The 25,527-nt window shown below is 41.0% G+C and overlaps 1 protein-coding gene across 1 annotated transcript in view; it reads right to left on the bottom strand.

Annotated features, from left to right (window-relative positions):
- Positions 1–25,527, bottom strand: part of LOC117521658 (collagen alpha-1(XI) chain-like) — a 221,153-nt gene that overhangs the window by 36,051 nt on the left and 159,575 nt on the right. The window contains 5 exon segments of the mRNA XM_034182979.1: positions 11,018–11,071; positions 12,685–12,738; positions 13,384–13,491; positions 13,633–13,740; positions 22,123–22,176. Coding sequence (XP_034038870.1) covers positions 11,018–11,071; positions 12,685–12,738; positions 13,384–13,491; positions 13,633–13,740; positions 22,123–22,176 — 378 coding nt within the window.

Genomic DNA, 25,527 nt, shown 5'->3' with positions numbered 1-25,527 from the left:
CTGACAAACTGAGACTTTCAGTTCAAACACACGTCAGCACTTGAAAGTGCATGTGGAGCTTTTGCTGAGCTCCGGGACAGGTAGACAGCCCCGAGGTGCTGCTGCTGAATACAGAGCAGTTTAGAGGGAAATGTTTGGTGATTAGGTAGACTGGCTATGCCTTGAACTGTGGAGTTAGAGACAATAAAGCTTAGGGAGACTTTAACCGAAATGTCAGACTTCTGACACCCACACAGCTTCTCAGGGGCTCCAGCATCATTAATGCTTCTGTGGTGGAAAGAGCACACAGAGTTTACCTCCTCACTCCCAAACTCCTTCTGCTGACAGGAAGAGACGTACACTATCTATATCTATCTATCTATCTATCTATCTATCTATCTATCTATCTATCTATCTATCTATCTATCTATCTATCTATCTATCTATCTATCTATCTATCTATCTATCTATCTATCTATCTATCTATCTACCTACCTACCTACCTACCTACCTACCTACCTACCTACCTACCTACCTACCTACCTACCTACCTACCTACCTACCTACTTACCTACCTACCAGAAATGACAAAAGGCGATTGTCTTATATTCAGAGTCTAGCGTTTTACACAACATATTCATCAGCAACAGTAAGTGGTGACACATAATGACACATGAAACTAATGTAGGTCCAAGGTCTGAAGTGACCGTACCCTCTATCTCACTTACAGTATTGAATGATGCAGAAACACAGTGATCATCCTGAAAAGATAGCACTTCAAAAGTATAATAAGTTATCCAGCAACTGAGAATTTATTATGTAAGCTTTAAACTCAGGAAGATAAGTGCAGCAGAGTCATCAACCAACTATAAAGCAGCCAAGAAAAATGGTGTCTAAAGATGAAGATAGCGAGCCCAAAAAGACCATCTTAAAATGATAACAGTCAGTCAGTCAATGATAACATTCCATCCGCAAATCCTCCTAAACGCCAGTGGGACAGGGCCCTAAAATCTTTGATCCTGTCATATCACAATTTGGTAATGATGAGAAAAACGGTCATTTATTGAGTCTTCTCTGACATATTGTAAATAGAAGGCAGTACAAATCTGTGAAACTCCACATAAGGGAGAAACTCACTGTAATTATTTTTCCGACATGTAAGCCACATTAAAAAAAAAATGTTTTTAACTCCAAGCTGTAACTGAACAAGCTGTCAGAATGTGGATGCATTACTTCAGGAGTGGTTATTAATTAGAAGCTGGATGTCATAAAAATAAATAAATAAAACAAGCATCCTGATGATCCAAACTATTTCACAGAAACTGCTCGACCTTGTCTTGAAAATAACAGCCCAGGAAACAGAGCCTTTCAAAACCACATTAAGTGTAAAGGCCAAATGCAGTGTTAATTTCTGCACAAACACAAACATTTTTCTTGGATTGGAAAGCGGGCTTGCTGAACTCAAAATTGACAACATCACTGACCCGTGAAATAAAAAAAAAGAGGCCACAGAGTGAGTCAGGACTCACTTATGAAGTTAAGAATACACATGAGCACACTGACTCGCCAGGACAAACAACTGATAAATAATTTGTTATTCAGCGAGGGTGCACTACATGCTAGCGGCAATCCATCTCACCCGGTCTTTTTGCAGCCCCCACAGAGCTGTGCAGATGCGGAATTTTTGGTAGAATGGTTGTTAAGGGCTGATAATTTACAGCAATGAGCTGTTAGTTGCCCCCAGGCCATCAGCTATTGTGGAAACAGAGCGGTTGTGTTGTGTTAATGAGACGGATGATGGGAAAGATGTTCTTCAGGATACAGGGTGATGTTTTTCATCTTGTTCAGGTTCGGTGCTGCTGCTACATGAGGTAATTCGAGAAAGTGATTGTCAAGGTGTCACACAGACAGTACTGTCAAACTGTAAGCTGCCACAATTCATATTTCTTGTGAATTTAAAGTTAGCAGCTTTTCGCATGCTTCACCACCATGGACACAAAGTACTGGGTGTTTTATCATTACAGCACATATATATGTGTGAATGTGTGCAAGTACATGTTAGATACAGGTCAGTCTTATTAACCCGTGCAAGTTAATGAGGTTGACCAAAAACATACAGTAGTCTTTACAGAGTAGTCTTAATTTTCAGGGTCCACAAATCGACGGCCAGTAAAGGTGAAACGCAAGTTAACGGGGTTTACCTGTACTTGTAATGAGCAACGTATTTACGAGGAAGCAAATTATCTGATTGCGTTTTGGGGCAGGTCTGTCTATTAATCTGAAAACTAATGAGGGGAATAACATCTTTTTTTTTGTCCAAGTGCTAGTTACTCTCAAAACAGTGCTTAACCTGAGTGCAAAGGCACTGGATTGGACATCACCATGGCACATGTGACTGCCATTAAATTGGAGTGCACAACGTTTTAGCTCATTGTGATTAAAGGGGTGCACTAAAAAAATGACCAGTGGTGAGCGCACTTCAGCTAATCAGCTAGAAGCTAATTAGTGAAACGACTTTGATCCGCACACTTGGACGCAACATTGTGAAGACCCACTGTGTTCCAAGCTGGATGCTGTGCTTTGTTCCACCGGCTGCCATGCGCTGTGCGCTGGATGCTGCATATATAAAATAATTATTTTGTAGCAGATGAATCATTTTCTGTCTGAGTTAGCTGCTGAAAACGCCTCTAATCACATCCTGAATCACAGAGGACCGCTCCAGCTTTTGCTTTTCTCCTGCGTGCTGAACGAGGTGGAGAAAGCATTTGGAACCGTCTAAAAGGTAATTATTTGTCATGTTTACATTGTCATGGCTTGGTAAAACAGTTCCATGTTCTTTCCTTCTTGTGTGCAGCTGTAACAGTATGTTTGTGATAGATTTAACATCTCGTTATAATCATTTAGATGAGCTGCACTGTGATGCGGTGCACTGACGCAGTCACGCACACTGTTCACTTCTTTACTTAACTTGATAAGCTGCATGTAGTGAGTAGATTGCGCAACGTTCACTACTACTTCACGTTTGTTGCATGATATTTATGCGTGAAAGATTTTTTGAACATTTCAAAATTCTCTGCGCAATTGCACAAGCCCCTCTCACGTTTAGTCTACACCCGTTAACACGTTGCACGACACAGTGTGCGCAAGTGCGTGCATCTAAGTTGTGCAAATGTCGGGGTCTTTATTTTGAACTTTGCAAAACCGTCTAAAGTGCTAATTTTAAAATCATTTATTTTTAAATAACATTTTAGGGCTAAAAATGTTTGAAATCCTAAAATCAGACATCTGTTGCTCTTGTGGTTTAGACATTAACCCAATAACATTTTGAATTGCACATTTTATGTTATTTGCACATTTTTACTATGAATTCTTCATTGTTTAGTCTATATTTTTATACATGCCCGTACAGAGAGAGTGCAGCTCAAACCGGAGTCAAACCCCTTGTATTCTTACAGATACGTACTTGGCGAATAAAGGCTATTCTGATTCTGATTCTGATCAGTGAAATTTACAAGCTATTAGCCCAATAAGTGAAATTTACACATCGCACAAAGGCAATACGCATCACCTTGTACTGTTAACATGCTAAACCTTTTTGAAAACCTCCATGTTTATGCTATAATTAAAAGTTTAGCTCATTAGGTCTGTTTTTCACAGATTTCTGACAAAAGGAGAAAAAAAAAAACTCACCAAAGCTAAATTCATAGAATAAAAGTTAGCAGTTTGTGGTAGCTTCAGCTAAATGTTTAACCGTTTTACCATTTTTCATTTAGCAGATTAGCAGATATGGAAGCTATCTTCAAGATTGGAAATGCCAGGGTTTTATGGCATGGAGTAACAGAAAGACAGTGGACGGGAAGGAGAGGAACAGTAGTAGCTAGTGGTGAGCAGAATTTCTGGTATTTATATTTGTGTATTTATATTTATATTTGCAAATTGTTTTATACTTTCATTTATGGTACTCTGTTGTTTTATACTTTAATTTTTGGTACTCTGTTTACTTCTTATCCTGTGTTGCTATACAATGCTGCTGGAATCTCAATTTTCCTGAGGGAGTATTCCCAAGGGATCAATAAAGTTCTGCCTAACCTAATCTAATGAGAAGTGATCTTTTTTATGGCTAGGGAACACCAAAATCTGTGCAGTTCTAGATCTGTGCAGATTAACATCATGGGTATGTCATTTACATGAAAGGAAAAGTCATGGCTGGACATTATCCAAAACAAATGCCTCTTGTTTGTTGAGTTCACTCACTTAACTACGGTTACTGTGCAGGTCACTGCGGTATTGTATCACTTCCTGTTCCGGAGCACAGCGGTGTTTTGCTGTATCCGTTAGCTGTTTAATCTGTGCAGTTAGATTGATCTAGTTACCTAGATAACGATTTGTTTCACAGTGTAATCTTCACGTGCCTTAACTAAAGCACTCCTTCTGCTGAATCGCCTCTAAATTATTTACACAATATTCAGCTTCTGTGTTTTTAGGAATCCGCTAGCTTAGCGCAGCTACTAGCTCTTAGCCAGTTTAGCATGGCGGCTTCTCCTGTCTCTCCTGCACGTTTCTGCTCTGGGTGTGAAATGTTTAGTTATTCCTCGGCCTCCTTTAGCAGTACTGGTACTTGTAATAAGTGTAGCTTATTCGTAGCTTTGGAGGCCAGGCTGGGTGAATTGGAGACTCGGCTCCGCACCGTGGAAAATTCTACAGCTCGCCAGGCCCCTGTAGTCGGTGCGGACCAAGGTAGCTTAGCCGCCGTTAGTTTCCCTCTGGCAGATCCCGAGCAGCCGGGAAAGCAGGCCGACTGGGTGACTGTGAGGAGGAAGCGTAGCCCTAAACAGAAGCCCCGTGTACACCGCCAACCCGTTCACATCTCTAACTGTTTTTCCCCACTCGACGACACACCCGCCGAGGATCAAACTCTGGTTATTGGCGACTCTGTTTTGAGAAATGTGAAGTTAACGACACCAGCAACCATAGACAATTGTCTTCCGGGGGCCAGAGCAGGCGACATTGAAGGAAATTTGAAACTGCTGGCTAAGGCTAAGCGTAAATTTGGTAAGATTGTAATTCACGTCGGCAGTAATGAAACCCGGTTACGCCAATCGGAGGTCACTAAAATTAACATTGAATCGGTGTGTAACTTTGCAAAAACAATGTCAGACTCTGTAGTTTTCTCTGGGCGCCTCCCCAATCGGACCAGGAGTGACATGTTTAGCCGCATGTTCTCCCTGAATTGCTAGCTGTCTGAGTGGTGTCCAAAAAATGAGGTGGGCTTCATAGATAATTGGCAAAGCTTCTGGGGAAAACCTGGTCTTGTTAGGAGAGACGGCATCCATCCCACTTTGGATGGAGCAGCTCTCATTTCTAGAAATCTGGCCAATTTTCTTAAATCCTCCAAACCGTGACTATCCAGGGTTGGGACCAGGAAGCAGAGTTGTAGTCTTACACACCTCTCTGCAGCTTCTCTCCCCCTGCCATCCCCTCATTACCCCATCCCCGTAGAGACGGTGCCTGCTCCCAGACCACCAATAACCAGCAAAAATCTATTTAAGCATAAAAATTCAAAAAGAAAAAATAATATAGCACCTTCAACTGCACCACAGACTAAAACAGTTAAATGTGGTCTATTAAACATTAGGTCTCTCTCGTCTAAGTCCCTGTTAGTAAATGATATAATAATTGATCAACATATTGATTTATTCTGCCTTACAGAAACCTGGTTACAGCAGGATGAATATGTTAGTTTAAATGAGTCAACACCCCCGAGTCACACTAACTGCCAGAATGCTCGTAGCACGGGCCGAGGCGGAGGATTAGCAGCAATCTTCCATTCCAGCTTATTAATTAATCAAAAACCCAGACAGAGCTTTAATTCATTTGAATGATTGACTCTTAGTCTTGTCCATCCAAATTGGAAGTCCCAAAAACCAGTTTTATTTGTTATTATCTATCGTCCACCTGGTCGTTACTGTGAGTTTCTCTGTGAATTTTCAGACCTTTTGTCTGACTTAGTGCTTAGCTCAGATAAGATAATTATAGTGGGCAATTTTAACATCCACACAGATGCTGAGATGACAGCCTCAACACTGCATTTAATCTATTATTAGACCCAACTGGCTTTGCTCAAAATGTAAATGAGTCCACCCACCACTTTAATCATATCTTAGATCTTGTTCTGACTTTTGGTATGGAAATTGAAGACTTAACAGTATTCCCTGAAAACTCCCTTCTGTCTGATCATTTCTTAATAACATTTACATTTACTCTGATGGACTACCCAGCAGTGGGGAATAAGTTTCATTACACTAGAAGTCTTTCAGAAAGCGCTGTAACTAGGTTTAAGGATATGATTCCTTCTTTATGTTCTCTAATGCCATATACCAACACAGTGCAGAGTAGCTACCTAAACTCTGTAAGTGAGATAGAGTATCTCGTCAATAGTTTTACATCCTCATTGAAGACAACTTTGGATGCTGTAGCTCCTCTGAAAGAGAGAGCTTTAAATCAGAAGTGCCTGACTCCGTGGTATAACTCACAAACTCGCAGCTTAAAGCAGATAACCCATAGGTTGGAGAGGAAATGGTGTCTCTCTAATTTAGAAGATCTTCACTTAGCCTGGAAAAAGAGTCTGTTGCTCTATAAAAAAGCCCTCCGTAAAGCTAGGACATCTTACTACTCATCACTAATTGAAGAAAATAAGAACAACCCCAGGTTTCTTTTCAGCACTGTAGCCAGGCTGACAAAGAGTCAGAGCTCTATTGAGCCGAGTATTCCTTTAACTTTAACTAGTAATGACTTCATGACTTTCTTTGCTAATAAAATTTTAACTATTAGAGAAAAAATTACTCATAACCATCCCAAAGACGTATCGTTATCTTTGGCTGCTTTCAGTGACACTGGTATTTGGTTAGACTCTTTCTCTCTGATTGTTCTGAGTTATTTTCATTAGTTACTTCCTCCAAACCATCAACATGTCTATTAGACCCCATTCCTACCAGGCTGCTCAAGGAAGCCCTACCATTATTTAATGCTTCGATCTTAAATATGATCAATCTATCTTTATTAGTTGGCTATGTACCACAGGCTTTTAAGGTGGCAGTAATTAAACCATTACTTAAAAAGCCATCACTTGACCCAGCTATCTTAGCTAATTATAGGCCAATCTCCAACCTTCCTTTTCTCTCAAAATTTCTTGAAAGGGTAGTTGTAAAACAGCTAACTGATCATCTGCAGAGGAATGGTCTATTTGAAGAGTTTCAGTCAGGTTTTAGAATTCATCATAGTACAGAAACAGCATTAGTGAAGGTTACAAATGATCTTCTTATGGCCTCAGACAGTGGACTCATCTCTGTGCTTGTTCTGTTAGACCTCAGTGCTGCTTTTGATACTGTTGACCATAAAATTTTATTACAGAGATTAGAGCATGCCATAGGTATTAAAGGCACTGCGCTGCGGTGGTTTGAATCATATTTATCTAATAGATTACAATTTGTTCATGTAAATGGGGAATCTTCTTCACAGAATAAGGTTAATTATGGAGTTCCACAAGGTTCTGTGCTAGGACCAATTTTATTCACTTTATACATGCTTCCCTTAGGCAGTATTATTAGACGGCATTGCTTAAATTTTCATTGTTACGCAGATGATACCCAGCTTTATCTATCCATGAAGCCAGAGGACACACACCAATTAGCTAAACTGCAGGATTGTCTTACAGACATAAAGACATGGATGACCTCTAATTTCCTGCTTTTAAACTCAGATAAAACTGAAGTTATTGTACTTTGCCCCACAAATCTTAGAAACATGGTGTCTAACCAGATCCTTATTCTGGATGGCATTACCCTGACCTCTAGTAATACTGTGAGAAATCTTGGAGTCATTTTTGATCAGGATATGTCATTCAATGCGCATATTAAACAAATATGTAGGACTGCTTTTTTGCATTTACGTAATATCTCTAAAATTAGAAAGGTCTTGTCTCAGAGTGACGCTGAAAAACTAATTCCTGCATTTATTTCCTCTAGGCTGGACTATTGTAATTCATTATTATCAGGTTGTCCTAAAAGTTCCCTGAAAAGCCTTCAGTTAATTCAAAATGCTGCAGCTAGAGTACTAACGGGGACTAGAAGGAGAGAGCATATCTCACCCATATTGGCCTCTCTTCATTGGCTTCCTGTTAATTCTAGAATAGAATTTAAAATTCTTCTTCTTACTTATAAGGTTTTGAATAATCAGGTCCCATCTTATCTTAAGGACCTCATAGTACCATATCACCCCAATACAGCGCTTCGCTCTCAGACTGCAGGCTTACTTGTAGTTCCCAGGGTTTGTAAGAGTAGAATGGGAGGCAGAGCCTTCAGCTTTCAGGTTCCTCTCCTGTGGAACCAGCTCCCAATTCAGATCAGGGAGACAGACACCCTCTCTACTTTTAAGATTAGGCTTAAAACTTTCCTTTTTGCTAAAGCTTATAGTTAGGGCTGGATCAGGTGACCCTGAACCATCCCTTAGTTATGCTGCTATAGACTTAGACTGCTGGGGGGTTCCCATGATGCACTGAGTGTTTCTTTCTCTTTTTGCTCTGTATGCACCACTCTGCATTTAATCATTAGTGATTGATCTCTGCTCTCTTCCACAGCATGTCTTTTTCCCGATTCTCTCCCCTCAGCCCCAACCAGTCCCAGCAGAAGACTGCCCCTCCCTAAGCCTGGTTCTGCTGGAGGTTTCTTCCTGTTAAAAGGGAGTTTTCCCTTCCCACTGTCGCCAAGTGCTTGCTCACAGGGGGTCGTTTTGACCGTTGGGGTTTTTACGTAATTATTGTATGGCCTTGCCTTACAATATAAAGCGCCTTGGGGCAACTGTTTGTTGTGATTTGGCGCTATATAAATAAAATTGATTGATTGATTGTTTGTAACTGTAATGGAATTAAAGATATTTTTGGGGAAAATTTTTTAAAGATTTTAAAAAATACTTCCAAAAAGCAATTTTTAAAAAAAGCAATAAAATATAATAAAATAAAAATAAAATAAAAATAGAATGTGCCAATGTCATTTTTGTTCATTTACAAAATAAATATTATTTTAAAAATCAGGATGCTTGTTTCAATAGATTCAGACAACTTCACTGATTCCTAATGCTGCGTTTACACATAACGATGACAAGTCACGAATGCCACGAAGCACATTCTTGGCCGCTTATCACGAATGTGATGATTCAGGGCAGAGGCGTCAGGTGTCCTCAGGAACTGCTGCAACTTGTTACCACACATTACGATTAATGGCACGTGTTGATGGAGAATTATCAGGAACCATTACGCACGGTCAAGAATAGTGTTCCGTGTCGTTGCGTGCTATTGCACGTAACAGTGCATCGTTAAGTTCTGTCACGTTGTGAACGAGGTGAATTGTCTCCACACACACCCATATTCATCCAACCAAATTGTGACTGCATGCGTAGTTGGGCTCTGTGCCATGGAGTGGTGCAGAGAGGAGGAGGAGGACAGAGCCAGATGTGTGGCTTCATACGGCTCTCGTCTCGCCCATTTTACCAAATATCAGGCACATGCAGCAGGTGGGACACCTGCAGGAGCGCGCTGAAGAGCACTGAAATGAGACTTTTAGCCGACTTTGTGTCAGCAATCAAACTGAATGCGGTGCAGCAGGGTTTAATTGTGCGCACGCTTCTTCCTCCGCCAGACTGGAGGAGGTGCAGAGATGTCTGGCTGCACGTGAGTCTCCTCTCGCTCCTCTAGTTGTTCAGACTCGTTCTCCCAATCATCGGTTACAACAGCAGGTGGAACACCTGCAGGAGCGTCCTGAGGAGCTTCAGCAGGAACTGTGGAACGACATTTGGAGCCGCGTTTGTGCGCACGTGACAGAAAACTGATTCGTCGTGGCGCGCAATGAAATGTGACGCCGCATTACAAGTCGTGTCAACATTTGACAGTTTCCGTGTCACTTCGTAATAACGTGTGACAGTTTGGGCTCCAAGAATCATCACAGGAACCACTACGAACGTTGTCACGTTCTATTAAGGATCAATACTCATCAAGGCGGATCAATACGCTCAGTTGCGACCTCCACGACGTGAGACGAAATGAGGGTGGTGTGTGACATTCGTGGAAGATTTTTTGACAGGCAAAAACATGCTCCACAAATATCAAGAATATCACGCACCAACACGCACTATTAAGAAACCTATTCAGATGCGTTAAGTCACATTAAGAATGTCAGGAATGTGTCACGAATGACAGAAAAATGACATTCGTAACGCGTCTTGGTTATGTGTAAACGCACCTTAAAATTAGAAGCTGAATGTCATAGAATAGAGGGTGCTGCCTATGCACCGTTAAGGGCGAACTGTCCCTTTTAGCATATAGATGAACACAACTTATATAAGATGATTAAAAAGCCCCCAAAAAGTATAAAATTAATGCATATTGCAGATGAATAGAAACTCCTGGATAACAGGGTCGAGTCCTGCAGAGACACACATTACTTTGTGATGGCAGTGAATCTGAAGTCACGGGGCTAAAATTGTGCCTTTGGATGGCAATGAAATCCCGCGCTGACCGCTCCGCCTACAGCTAATTTCAATTCTAATTTCAATTTGAGATTGGAATCAGCACTTACAGCGGTGTTACAGGGCCCTGAGGTGGTGCGGATAATCAAATTAGAGTTTCCATTTCATGGTCTCTGGCCGGTATTTAAACCAGAAACCAATACAATAAACACATTTTATTATTTTGATAGAAAAACTAATCTGTGCACACATTTACATGCATTTCTCACTGTTGTTATTATGTTGTTGATTTTGCAAATAATACTTTTGATTTGTGCAAAATCTTTTTCATTGTGCTCTTTGGTGTTGAGCATACAGTGAAACGGATTTTTGAGGTCTGCATGGAGAACCAAGTGGTCATTTGGCGCTACAATCACGTATTTAAACATGTTATTTCTTATCTCTAATTTACAGTATTATACATGTAGGATGCACATCCATAGAAAAATGGATGATACAGCAAGGTGAAGGAAATACTCACAGCTGGACCAGGAGCTCCGACCACACCCTGTAGACCGCTGGGACCGGGTGGACCCTGCAAACATATTCATTCAGTATAAGTGAAATAATCTGCATATGCAGCAAAATAATTTTACTAGAAAATAATATTAAAATAAGATGGTTCAAGGCTTGATATAGGCAGGCTGTAAGAAGTGTTCAAAAGTTAGAAGTAGAAAATGCTTATTTTAAGATGCATTTACTGTATGCCAGATTTGCCACAGAAAAGTCATGTGACACACACTAAATATGAGCAAATATATGTTTATGTAATTTATGCTATTGTAATTTCAACACACTGACAAATGGGCCAACTTTGTTTTGACGACCACAAATCTCACTCACATTCTGATTAGAATCCTAAACCCTCCAATCCTAACGCTCTTCTGAAACTATATCCCAGACTTGAACCTATAGGCAATTACCTAAACAAGCACAGCAGTGAGGTAGTGCACCAACTTTGAGACATTTCTAGATATGCTCACTTTAAAGACAAATTTGGCAGCCAGTTAAATAAATATTTAATATATTTAAAATAATTATTTGATAAAGAATTTTAAGGTAGTGAGGCTGTCTGACTCAATATAGCACATATAATTTTGAAATGAGATTAAAAAAGGCTTCTGCAGCCTTTAAAAAGATGTTTTTAGAGATATATACTTATATCACGTTAAAATAGCTCATATAATGACACAGTGGCCCTGCGATAGACTGGTGTCCTGTACAGGGTGTACCCCATCTCACACCCTAAGACTGCTGAAATAGGCTCCAGCCCCCCGTAACCCTTAACTGGAGTAAGCGGATATTAAAAATGGATGGATAAGTGACAAGACAAATGACAATTACAGTGCTAAAATTAAGTAAAAGGAGCTCCCCTAGAAAGCACTAGGCCCATGATTCCCAAAGTGTAGGCTATGACCCCATGGTGGTCCCACTGCATGTAGGCCAGGAGAGGTTATTAACCCTTTGGGATCCAGAACCATAAAACATCATTAATTTGAACCCCTGAGGGTTTAAAATAAATTAAAAAGCTTCTGATGTTCAATTTTGTAATAAAATATATAATAATAATAATAATAATAATAATAATAATAATAATAATAATAATAAGAGTTACAAGTCTGGCCTGTGAGTCTGTCAGTTTAACTTCACATTGTGAAACAAAAAACAAAACTCATTTTGAAGTTGAGTTTACTCACATTTTAAGCCAGCAATTGAAGTTAATTTTTTTTAAGTTGAATGACTGATCATTTGTATAATGTGGGCTTCAACATTTGCCTCATGCTTGAGAATGACTGCTCTAGATAATCCATTTCTACTAGATAAAAAGAAGGCCAAAGAGATTTAGAATGTAAATGTTAGGGCGATGCACTTATTTAGATGTGCAGTTTTTGCAGCACCCATATAGTAAATATAAAAGATGAACACTAAGTAGACATATACCACAACATAACTCCAGTTATTAGACAGGCTGCAGATTATTTAGGACAGGAACGACCTGTGTCCTTTGAATTACTGTGTTTAGTTCAGATTTCAGCAGCTGGGTTGAGCTGAGATTGGTGCACTTTACTGAGTTACTATGGATTTTTTTTTTTAATTGTGTTCCAATTACTGTACCTTATATAAAATGAGAGAGGAGACAAAACTTACGAGTTCACCCTTGTCACCTTTGCTTCCCTTCTGTCCAGGTCCACCAACTTCTCCCTGCGGTGTGATAGAAAAAGCACAGCTCACATCTTTCCATCTCTAAAGTCTTTGCTCCAATGTTTAATCAAAATCCAATATTTTAGCGTGTCACCTTAACCTTCTGTGACTGTGCGGTAAATACTTCTCAAGAGATTCTCCTCTGATTGGCCTACAAAGACCTTTGGCAAGTGTTTGCAATTAATTGATTGGCTTCCTGTCTCGCCTCTGTGGCGCTATGATTGACAGAATGCAGTGATAGACGAGGTGAGTGGGCTGCAGCGGTGTTAAGATGCAGAGCTGCGGCTCCGTGTGTGAAGTAATATCTTAGCACGGTTGTTTGTTTAGCCATGTTTTACGACTTTGAGGGGATGCTTATCTTGTTTACTGGTTCGAGAGTAATTGTTTTTTGAGCAGACTTGAGGCTATACGGAGCAGGAACAAATGTATTTGTTTAAATGAGGCATATAACTGCTGTATCTGTTTGAGAAAGTCTTTGTTTTGTTCTGATCTCCGTGGCTACAGATGTTTAAAAAGAAGGAGGGAGGAACTTTCCATCTGTAACATCTTTCTCCAAGGCTGTTACATGCTTTGAAAGGCACACGATTGTCTAAAGTCTATTTGAATTCACAGCCTTCCTTCCAGTGTGTCACATCTTTACTCCACCTTGTCACCGTCCTCTCCAGGGGGGCCCTGAGGACCAGCTGAACCAGGAAGACCAACAGGACCTTGAATGCCATCACGACCGGCGGGACCCATGGGACCTTTTTCTCCCTGAACATAAAAGGGATCATAAAGTCTGACACAGTTGGCAGTCGAATCTTCACTCGCTGCAAGCTGCAGTGTGTGTGTGTGTGTGTGTGTGGAGACTTACAGGAATCTTTCACTAATTGAAAGTCACACAGAAATACTCACAGGAGCTCCCTTTTCTCCAGCAGGTCCTGGTGGTCCTTGGGGGCCATTCCGTCCTGTCAGTCCAATGGGACCTCCAGGGCCAGCAGCTCCTCTCTCTCCAGGAGAGCCCTGTCATCCAAGAACAAAGACCGGTCAGGCTTTGCTACTTTATCTGGCAACTAACTCAAAACCTTCCTGTGTGAACAAAGACTTTTCTGTTGAAACTTTGTGCACAAGCTGAAAGCCGAAGGAAGCACACATGCTGGAGGTTGAACACTCAGAAATTTGGATGTGGCCAAAATCTGTGATCACATCATATATGAAATTCTTTTAAGTTGCCACCTTTATAACGCTGCCTGCTTAAGGCTTCTTGGAACAAGCGCTGTCCAAGGTGCTGATCTCAGCTCTCCCAGGCTTTCTTCCTGGTAGGTTGCCTTTTGAACAACCTGCTGGTGGTGGTGGTTGCTCGGGCAGCACAGTAGCTCAGGGGTTAGTGCTTTTGCTTCACAGCAAAAAGGTCTGGGGTTTGATTCCACCCATGACTTTGCATGTCCCCTTGTTTGCGTGAGTTTTATCTGGATACTCTGGTTTCCTCAAAACTATCAAAACCATGCTCACTGGAGTCTGCTCCTTTCTCTGCCCCCGACCAAGGCAGCACCTCTACATCTGGAGTTGGGCGCTGGACTACCCACTGCCCCTAGTGGTTGGATTGTGTCTAACTGTAATTTGGATAGGTTAAATGTAGAAAACAATTTTGCAAATAAAGGCCCTTCTTCTTCTCCTTGAGATGCAATCTTTGCCTGGATGGTTGACTCAACATATAGTTCATTTAAAAAACAAAACAAAACAAATTTCTACAATAATTTTCCAAACCCAAATCAGAAAAAGTTTGGGATGACATGAAAATTGCAAACTTAAAAAAAAAAAAAAAAAAAAAAGAAAACCCTTAAAAATGCAATTTAAAAAATGTATCTATCCTTTACTTTGACTTCTATTTCACTGCAGACAGTATGAACCAAAGATAAATCATGTTTGTTGTAGCCAACATTATTTCATTTATTACTATACATCTATTTCTCCATTTAAGACATGCAACCCCCCCCCCCCCCCCCCCAACAAAAAAACAAAAAAAAAAAACAAAAGTTGGAAGGGGAGCAATTAATTCTAAAAATAAGGTTTAAATTTTCACTTTTATAGCCAGTGGATACATGAATATGGCTTTGACTTCATTTACATCTGTCATTAAGAAATACAGTGTGGTACTGTATAACAAATCTATGTCAGAGTGACAGTTTTCAAAAATAGAGTGACCGTGCTGGCAGGAGACTCACTTCTCCATCCGTGTCCGCCAATTTCTTTTGTGCAGACTGCACCAAATAAAATCCAATATGTTGTCCAATGCATGTTTATTTGTCCATCTTGTTTAGGACTGGAATTTAAAACTCCTTATGTAAAGTAACAGCACAGGCAGTGGTGTGCCCATGTGCTACACTGAGTTCCTGCCTGCTGTTAAACTTGCCCCCAGGGAAAAGCTGTGTTTAAAAAGCGGGTTCCAGACACAGAAAAAAGGTGGGACTTATATTCCAGTATAGCATATACTTTGGAAAATGTTGTATGTCCCTTTTGGGACATACTGTATCAACATAACGCCTCTGAGAGGGCGCCTGCTCCCACGAAGGGCTCATTCTTAGCTTGTGAAAACACATCAGCTCGTTGTTGCAGGTAATTATACACAAAACAACAGATGGTTATGAATGCTATAATCCATTTCTGCTCAGAAGCAGGCAGCTTGGTAAGAGTGGTTAGCACTGTTGCCTCACAGCAAGAAGGTTGTGGGATTGCTTCCCATGTGGGGCTTTTCCATGTGGAGTTTACATGTTCTCCTCATTTTTGCGGGGGTTTCCTCCAGATGCTCTGGCTTCCTCCGACATCCATAAGGCATGCATGTTAGGCGAGTTGGAAACTTTAAATTGACCGTAGGTATGAGCGTGTGTGGGTGTGAATGTGTTTGTCCATATGTAGCGCTGTGATACACTGGCATCATGGCCAGGGTGTACCACCCTATGACTGTTGGGATAGGCTCCAGCCCCCCCGTGACTTTTAACTGGAGTAAGTGTGTATCAAAAATGGATGGATGCTCAGAAGCAAACCTAAATCCTACACACTACAGCTTTAACCTTAATCAGTAGACATGGGGTCTAAGTGGACCACAGGGGTATATTTTCTCAACAGTTACACTCATTCAGCTGATATGGTCTATAACTATCACCTCTATAGCCGTCTTCAATTTCCTTTGATTTGGTCATGTGTAATTAAATATTGCAGGCTGAATAATAATTATTGTAATCCAATTACATTTGTTCCGCAAATCTGATTGGTTAATCGTGAGATTTTAGGCCATAAAATGTTGAGTAGACGGTGGCAAAATATTCAAACATTTCACTTTGGTGTATAACTCCACGTCCTGACCACGTTGCTGTGCAGGTGTCAAGAGACCGACAGAAACTAGTGCGGGGACGACGATGCCGAAATGCATGGATTTAATGGATTTAACTGGACTGATTGATGGATTGACTGTGGATTTAACTCAATGCATTTGACCAGATGGAGAAATCTGTGGGTCTGCTCACAGAATTTCCAGTTTGGCATGAAGACACTGTTGCTACGCTAAGTTTTAACGAGCCAACCTCACCCTTTCACAACGATTCGCCGACTTAATTACCTACCGGAAAACGGAGTGGCTATACACCCAACCATTGGTTCAGTAAAGTAAATATGCAAGCATATATGCCCAACCACAGCCGACCAATGAGCGCGCTTGTAAGTTCACGTCCGGTTTCAACGTGGAAAAAAGGCGGATATTTTCTCGCCGATTGTGGGAGGGTTTGCAGCCCATGGAGGGGCTGTGATTTAAAACCGTTCTGTTTGGCTTATCACACCCAGGCAACAAGCAGCATTTGGTTCATAAAAACTGTTTCGTCGTCGTTAACAGGCTTCAGTTCAAAATGCTTCTGAAGTTTGTCTGCTTTCATCCATTGCTGTGTTTTTTTTCGCAGTAATTAAAGACGGTGCTGTTAAATGTGTCAAACATACACTGCAATAGAGCCTAAAAAGAGTGGTGTAAAAAACGTAGTGTAGATGCACAAAATGTGTCAAATGCATGATCACGGTTGGGCGAATAAGGTAAGACATCATATTTATCTGCCCAACGGTTGGGCGTGTAATGTTCAATGTATGACTTATCTGCCCAACAGTTGGGTGAATAGCCTTTGCCTACAGAAAAATAAACCGTGCAAACGATGGAATTGGATTAGAATGGGAATAACCAAAGTTCTTTCAAAATGAAATGTGGTGTATTACCCAGATACTCAAACAATCGAAAAGTGACCCTATCCGAGCTATATGACAGATGAGTTTTAAATACTGCATACAGTACGTCTTGCACTTTTCTTTCTCAATTCACTGTAATCAGCTTTTCACCACATTCACTGAGTGTGTCTGTGCATTTGGCACTCCTTTGGAAAATAAAATGCACAGTGCTGATCTTATAACTGAGAGAGAGGTAGAAGAGGAGTGATAGAAAGAGGTTACCGAATGAAAATATATAAACTGTGACCGCTGATGAAAAAGCTGCTCGACACTCGACTCTTGCTGAGTGAGGTCGGGCATCCAGTTGGACATTAGAGGAAGATGTTCCACAGTAATCCCTCACTTATTATTACTTCCCACCAAAGTAATGAAAAACTGTGAAACTACAAAATGTTTCGACACGTTATCTTCAGTACCCCTGACGGATGTGCTGAAAATTAACCATCTACGTCTCAAAGCTCCGTGAGAGCAGCTGGCCTGCTGAACAAACTTTGGAGCCACTCTCACGTTCTCCAACCCAGCAGATGTTTCAGCATGAATACAGGCTGCTGTCAAACACAAACACGAGTGTGCACGCACACACACACACAACTTGCTTGCATATATTCAGCTGCTGATGTATACTGCCACCTGCTCCTCATACGCCAGGCGCATTTCATGACCCACATTGTCTGTGACGCTCACTGCTCCAAACTGTTGTCTCCAGCCTGCCAAGCAGCTTTCCTGCCAGCTCACACACCATCACACACACAATCATGTGCACCGCACACACACGCCCATGCACGCTTTTAAGGCTCACTCACATTCAAATTCATTCTCCTGGTGTCCTCCCAATCTCAAGTCTCATTTTATTTGTTTTTTTTTTTCTTTTCTTTTCTGAACGTTGCACGGTCCACATACTGACCAGACTAAACAGACCTGTCTGATGCAGTAGTCAGTCCATCTGTGCCATGTGTGAGTCTGTAATCAGATCTCAAGAACCGCTGGTTGTAAGACACATGTGTCTAGAGAGTATAGGGGAACATTTGTGTTTTGCAGGAACTGGATGATTATCATGGTAATGGCCAAAACAGTAGCCACTTCTCAGATCTCAGCATCACTAAGGTGAGTGAGCAGATCGTGGGCTTAAATTAATTAGAGAAAGGCCCCAAGTTTGTATTTGTCTACATAGGCTCTGAGGACCATTAATGCAAATGCTTATCTACAGGTTTTGCAGCATGAAGGAGATAAGAGTCCATGACTCCATCTGGATGGGACAACAGTCCAACTCAGGTTATTTAAGGCCCTCACTACCTCTAGTCTCAAGCCCAATGCTTAACCACCACACTATCACCTCGGTGGGATATTACACAGTAAAACAAAAATGCTTTTGGGATTGAACTGGAGCATCAAAGTTCACAAGAACTTAATCAGCTCATCTTGGGTATGTGCTATTTTTAATTATTTGTGTTACAAGATGATGCAATTTATTGTTTTTGAGTTATTGTCTACACAAACTAGCTGGGATGGGCTAACTTATCCAATCACTTATTCATTCATCGTGAACCAATTCTAATGAAGATATGAATGTAAAAGAATATAAATGATCACAGTAGAGTATCTATCCTTTAACTTATGGTGATGTAACGTAATGTTGGGAATAAGTGAATAACAAAACCGATACTAAACACCCCACTCAGCTGTTTGCTGAGTGGGGTGTGGTGTAGCGGATCGTGTACTTTAGGAACAACTTGCTTTGCTGTAAGTGAAAAACATGCAGACAATTTTATGACTCAATTTGTCCCGCTCGTTATCTCTGTTCTATTTTTTTCTTTCTTTACACACACACACACACACACACACACACACACACACACACACACACACACACACACACACACACACACACACACACACACACACACACACACACACACACACACACACACAGATCCTCTCAGATGAAGCCCACAAGCAGCTCAGTCTGTCAAGAAATCGATGGAGGGAAATATCAGATCTTTTTTGTGCGTGGGCATCACACATGTACCACTTCTTTTTTAGGGAGTTTTTCAAATGCTACCAAAAACAGTCTCTCCCACGATTTTCAGCCATGCTTCTCTTTCAAGCCAATTTAAGGAAACTGCTGCTTTGGAAATGGGTTCACTCATTCAGAAAACGCTCCTCTTCTCTCATCATCTTTCATCCGTGCTCTGCATCTGCATATCCGCTGTCATCTAATCTGGTGTTGCTGTGTCACCGGTGAGCAGGGGCAATTATCGGGAGCCTGCATTTGGGCTTGAACAAAATGTCAGACACTTCAAAGCTGTCATCTTTTTTTGGTACAGAATCACTGCCGAATCTTGCAAGGTTTTTATTGCATATATCACTAACTGTGGGGCTCACACATGGAGATGGAAAGTGGGGGTGGGGGTACCACATTTATTTTTGGATTATCCTGTCGCTGCTGCCTTTTTCAAAGTCCCAAACTATGTGAGGGCAAGAACAATCTGACACAACACAGGACATGAATATATCTATAAAATCTGACAGGGCATTCTGTACTGTAAGTCTATATATATATATATATATATATATATAAGTACATGATGGCCTCAACTAAAAATTTATGGTTTTGGAGATACTGGGTTTTGCATCTGAACTCTTTATATATATATATATATAATAAACCGACCCTTTTATTTATTTATTTTTATTTTTTTTAACTATATGAATTTGAATGACGTGCGATTACACCAATCATGCTTGAACCCTCGTGCGAATGCCTGAGTTTTTATAGGCGTGTCGGTGACATCATTTCCCTGTGGGCAGGCCTTGAGTGAGATGTGGTCCCGCCCTCTCAGCTGAATTCCTTTGTTTCACACGCTGCTCGAGACAGCGCGCGTTGCTTTATCAAAATTTTTTCTAGACCTGTGAGGAATATCCGAGTGGACACTATTTGAGAAATTAAGCTGGTTTTCGGTGAAAAGTTTAACGGCTGATGAGAGATTATGGGGTGTTTCTGTCGGTGTAAGGACTTCCCACGGAGCGGGACGTCCTGCAGCGCTTCCAGGCGCTGTCGTCGGCCTGTTTCGACCTGAAAGCATCCTAATTTAAGGCTTAATTCACCCAGGACGTTGTGAGAGAACAGAGAAGATTCAGAAGAGGCCGGCATGAGACTTTATGCGGACATTCCACTGTTTAAGGACATTTTTTAATGAAAGACGTGCGCGCAAATTCGCTGAGTCGTTTCCGTGACGACTCGGCAAATCTGTGTGCGCCGCGACAGGAAAAACACCTCCGTGTTGAAAACCATTTGTAAAATTCAGGCTTCTTTTGATGGCTTTCAACAAGTGAGTAACTGAGAAATAGTTTAACAGCTTGGGCATGTTCCAACTTGCCCGTTAAGGTTTCCAACGGAGGTGTTTTTCTTGTTGCGACCCCCCGCGGTCGGGTCCGGCCGACATGCGACTCTGCCCGCACGTTCTTTCATTACAAAATGTCCATTAACAATGGAATGTCCGAATAAACTCCTCATGCCGACTTCTTCTGAAAGTTCTCTGTTCTCTGACGACTTACTGGATCAACAGAGCCTGAAATGTGGAAGTTTTCAACTTGAAACGGCGAGACGCTGCCGCCTCGAAGCGCAGATCGCCGTCAGGCGCCGTGGGCCATCCTTACGGCGACACTACCAGACCAAAATCTCTCATCAGCCATTAAAATTTTTACTGAAAACCAGCTGAATTTATCGAATGGTGTCCACTCAGTTGTGCCTTACAGTTTTGAAAAAATTTTGATCAAACAAAGCAGCAGTCTCTGAGCCATTCCTAAACAATGAAAAAAATCGACGAGAGGGTGGGTGACTCCTCACTCAAAGACTGCCCACAGGCGAATGACGTAAAAGACAGGCGTGAAAAAACTCTCGCATGCCCACGAGGGTTCAAGCATGTCTGATGTAATCACATGTGATTCAAATCCATATGGTTTTTGAAAAAAATAATAAGGTCGGATACTTTTCTAATAGACCTCGTGTATATATATATATATATATATATATATATATATATATATATATATATATATATATATTCTCTTTGTTGGCTGCTCCCATTAGGGGTCTCCACAGCAGATCAGTCGTTTCCATCTCACCAATGTCCTCTGAATCTTCCTCTGTCACACCAGCCACCTGCATGTCCTCCATCAGCACATCCACCCATAAGCCTCCTCTTTGGCCTTCCTCTTCTCCTCCAGCCTGGTGGCTCCATCCTCAGCATCCTTCTCCCTATATACCCTGGGTCCCTCTTCTGCACATGTCCAATCCATCTCAATCTTGCCTTCTAATTTTGTCACCAAGCTGTCCCACCTGAGCCGTCCCTCTGATATGTTCATTCCTAATCCTGTCCATCCTCATCACTCCCAAAGAGAATTGCAACATCTTCAGCTCTGCCTTCTGTCTTTTTATTAGTGCCACTTCTCTCTCAGCTGTTCAACATAGTTGGTCTCACGACTGTCTTGTAGACTTTTCCCTTCACTCTTGCAGATATTCTTGCAGATATATCCAATTAAGGATCATGAGGGTGCTGGAGCCTATCCCAGAGCACACCCTGGACAGAACGCCAGTCTATCGCAGGGCCAATGGAATTGTAGGCTTCTGTGGACGTGATTGAAGAGACGGTTCACTGAGCACATTTGTTCTGCTGCACCACCAGTCACACCTTCATGGTGGAGTGACATAGAGAAGGACGTTCACACACGGAAACAGAGTCTCCCATGTGTCTTCTGACAAACTAGCTGGACTTTCCAGTCTTCATTTTAGTAAAATCCTTCTCTTCTCCACTCCACCATGATGTTGTGTTCTTGGTGATGCAAAATACAAAACTTGCACTATTCACAGTTTCTATAATTGCAGCCAGAAAAAAATTAAGTCCTTTAGAATTGTCATGTGTGTTTTTTATGTAATTAGACATGCCATTTAATTTAACAGACTGTGTTTAAATACACATTGAAACATATAGCAGTACAGCACTGTACATTATGTAAGGCTGCAGAATGGCTGCAGCTCACAGCCGCACACACTCTGCAGATTTGTTGCACAAAAGCACGACTTACTTTTCAGTGCAAACTCTAACAGACGAAATGAGGTATCCATAGTAACAGGTTACTTACTATGGGGCCAGGGGGACCCTGTGGCCCTTCTCCTCCCTTTAAGCCAGCTGGACCCTGAAAGCAGAGGAAAGCAGAGGGTTATAGAGCTCACTCACCGAGAGCTGCCACTCAGTGCTATTCAAAGAGCAGCAATCACAGCTGTCAAATGGGCATTTAAATGTAATCATTGGCTTTGTGTGTGTATGTGTATGATGAGAATGTGAATGTCTCTGCATGCGAGTCAATGTATGTGTGTATTTATAAGCCTGAGGAAGCGCGGTCCAACAGGAAAAGTGTCACTCCTAAATGATGCCAGCATCACATACTTTTGCATGAACTCTCTTGTTTATACACAAAGCCCTACTTCACGTTTCGATGAAGCCAGATTTATAAATGCACTGATATGTTGCTTTCCATTTAAACCATTTGCACATATTTAGGTGTTGATTTTCTGTAGCAGAGCTTCAAGTACAATTCACTGGTGACAAGACAAATGTGGAAAGGATTAGAATTTTTTATGGGAGGGGGAGGGGAATTAAAAATTTGAGCATTTTAAAACAGATTTTCTTTTTCAAAGCAAAAATGGCATTTATTGTTTTGTTTGGAAAGTTTTGATATGTCCTTTTTAAAGAAAGTCACCCAGTAGAGCATCAACCAAGAAGGATGCCATTAATACAACATAGATATAAAAAGGAGGCTTGGCTGTTTTTTATGTAGATTCTTGCGTTGTTAGTTTCCGACTTGGTTGACAGCCTTTTAGGTGATGCGATGGATCGCTCTCTTAAAGGTGGATGATGGCACATTTCTATCTGACACCTCCAACTCCTTTATCATTTCCTTAGTGGTGATGAAGAGGTTCTGGTGGACCATTAGGACAAAAGTACATTAATTCCTGAATGTTAATTCTTTATTCAATGCTCTAAAGTCTCTACAGTCCCAAATGTTTTTACATTTTCCTGTAATGGACTGTACAGTTACTATAATATTGTGAATGTTCTTGAAGTAATTCCTAAGGAGGAACCTGGCTTGTGGAGTTCTACAATCGTGCTCCACAAGTGTTGGCATGGTTTATTTATTTATTTTTTGCCCTCCTCTTCAATCCTCATTCTAGAGGTATGCACATAAATACACCCAACATTTCCCCAACTAACCACTAATACTGCAGTTTAGTCATTCTGAAGCTTTTCAAAGTAATCCCATCAATTTATGGAATCCCTTGGAATTGTCTATGCTGTTCAAGAGACATTCATCTTGATCTACATAAACTGTTGACCCACTGAAAAGCTGGCATACTGTTGTAATAAGGTAGGAGCCCTGTGTAGATCACTGCTTATCCATTATTACCCCTGCACTCAAAAAATGGCTGTTTGGATCAACTCAATTCAATTATGTGCAGGATTTCCATCTAATAAATCTATGTAGCCCCAACTCAATTAAAACACATCCATGCAAGATAATGTAATTTAATTGAGTTGGGACTACATATATTTATTAGATGGTATCCAATCCAATGAGTCAGTTTTTGAGTGTATCACATAAACAGATGACTCATTGGATGAACTTAATTCAATTATGTGCAGGATTTCCATGTAATAAATCTATGTAGTCCCAACTCAATCAATCAATCAATTTTTTTTATATAGCGCCAAATCACAACAAACAGTTGCCCCAAGGCGCTTTATATTGCAAGGCCATACAATAATCATGTAAATCCCCAACGGTCAAAACGACCCCCTGTGAGCAAGCACTTGGCTACAGTGGGAAGGAAAAACTCCCTTTTAACAGGAAGAAACCTCCAGCAGAACCAGGCTCAGGGAGGGGCAGTCTTCTGCTGGGACTGGTTGGGGCTGAGGGAGAGAACCAGGAAAAAGACATGCTGTGGAGGGGAGCAGAGATCGATCACTAATGATTAAATGCAGAGTGGTGCATACAGAGCAAAAAGAGAAAGAAACAGTGCATCATGGGAACCCCCCAGCAGTCTACGTCTACAGCAGCATAACTAAGAGATGGTTCAGGGTCACCTGATCCAGCCCTAACTATAAGCTTTAGCAAAAAGGAAAGTTTTAAGCCTAATCTTAAAAGTAGAGAGGGTGTCTGTCTCCCTGATCTGAATTGGGAGCTGGTTCCACAGGAGAGGAGCCTGAAAGCTGAAGGCTCTGCCTCCCATTCTACTCTTACAAACCCTAGGAACTACAAGTAAGCCTGCAGTCTGAGAGCGAAGCGCTTTATTGGGGTGATATGGTACTACGAGGTCCCTAAGATAAGATGGGACCTGATTATTCAAAACCTTATAAGTAAGAAGAAGAATTTTAAATTCTATTCTAGAATTAACAGGAAGCCAATGAAGAGAGGCCAATATGGGTGAGATATGCTCTCTCCTTCTAGTCCCCGTCAGTACTCTAGCTGCAGCATTTTGAATTAACTGAAGGCTTTTTAGGGAACTTTTAGGACAACCTGATAATAATGAATTACAATAGTCCAGCCTAGAGGAAATAAATGCATGAATTAGTTTTTCAGCATCACTCTGAGACAAGACCTTTCTGATTTTAGAGATATTGCGTAAATGCAAAAAAGCAGTCCTACATATTTGTTTAATATGCGCTTTGAATGACATATCCTGATCAAAAATGACTCCAAGATTTCTCACAGTATTACTAGAGGTCAGGGTAATGCCATCCAGAGTAAGGATCTGGTTAGACACCATGTTTCTAAGATTTGTGGGGCCAAGTACAATAACTTCAGTTTTATCTGAGTTTAAAAGCAGGAAATTAGAGGTCATCCATGTCTTTATGTCTGTAAGACAATCCTGCAGTTTAGCTAATTGGTGTGTGTCCTCTGGCTTCATGGATAGATAAAGCTGGGTATCATCTGCGTAACAATGAAAATTTAAGCAATACCGTCTAATAATATTGCCTAAGGGAAGCATGTATAAAGTGAATAAAATTGGTCCTAGCACAGAACCTTGTGGAACTCCATAATTAACTTTAGTCTGTGAAGAAGATTCCCCATTTACATGAACAAATTGTAATCTATTAGACAAATATGATTCAAACCACCGCAGCGCAGTGCCTTTAATACCTATGGCATGCTCTAATCTCTGTAATAAAATTTTATGGTCAACAGTATCAAAAGCAGCACTGAGGTCTAACAGAACAAGCACAGAGATGAGTCCACTGTCCGAGGCCATAAGAAGATCATTTGTAACCTTCACTAATGCTGTTTCTGTACTATGATGAATTCTAAAACCTGACTGAAACTCTTCAAATAGACCATTCCTCTGCAGATGATCAGTTAGCTGTTTTACAACTACCCTTTCAAGAATTTTTGAGAGAAAAGGAAGGTTGGAGATTGGCCTATAATTAGCTAAGATAGCTGGGTCAAGTGATGGTTTTTTAAGTAATGGTTTAATTACTGCCACCTTAAAAG

Source organism: Thalassophryne amazonica, chromosome 12, assembly GCF_902500255.1.
Source record: "Thalassophryne amazonica chromosome 12, fThaAma1.1, whole genome shotgun sequence".
Lineage (NCBI taxonomy): Eukaryota > Metazoa > Chordata > Actinopteri > Batrachoidiformes > Batrachoididae > Thalassophryne > Thalassophryne amazonica.
This window is presented reverse-complemented; position numbering and strand designations above follow the sequence as displayed.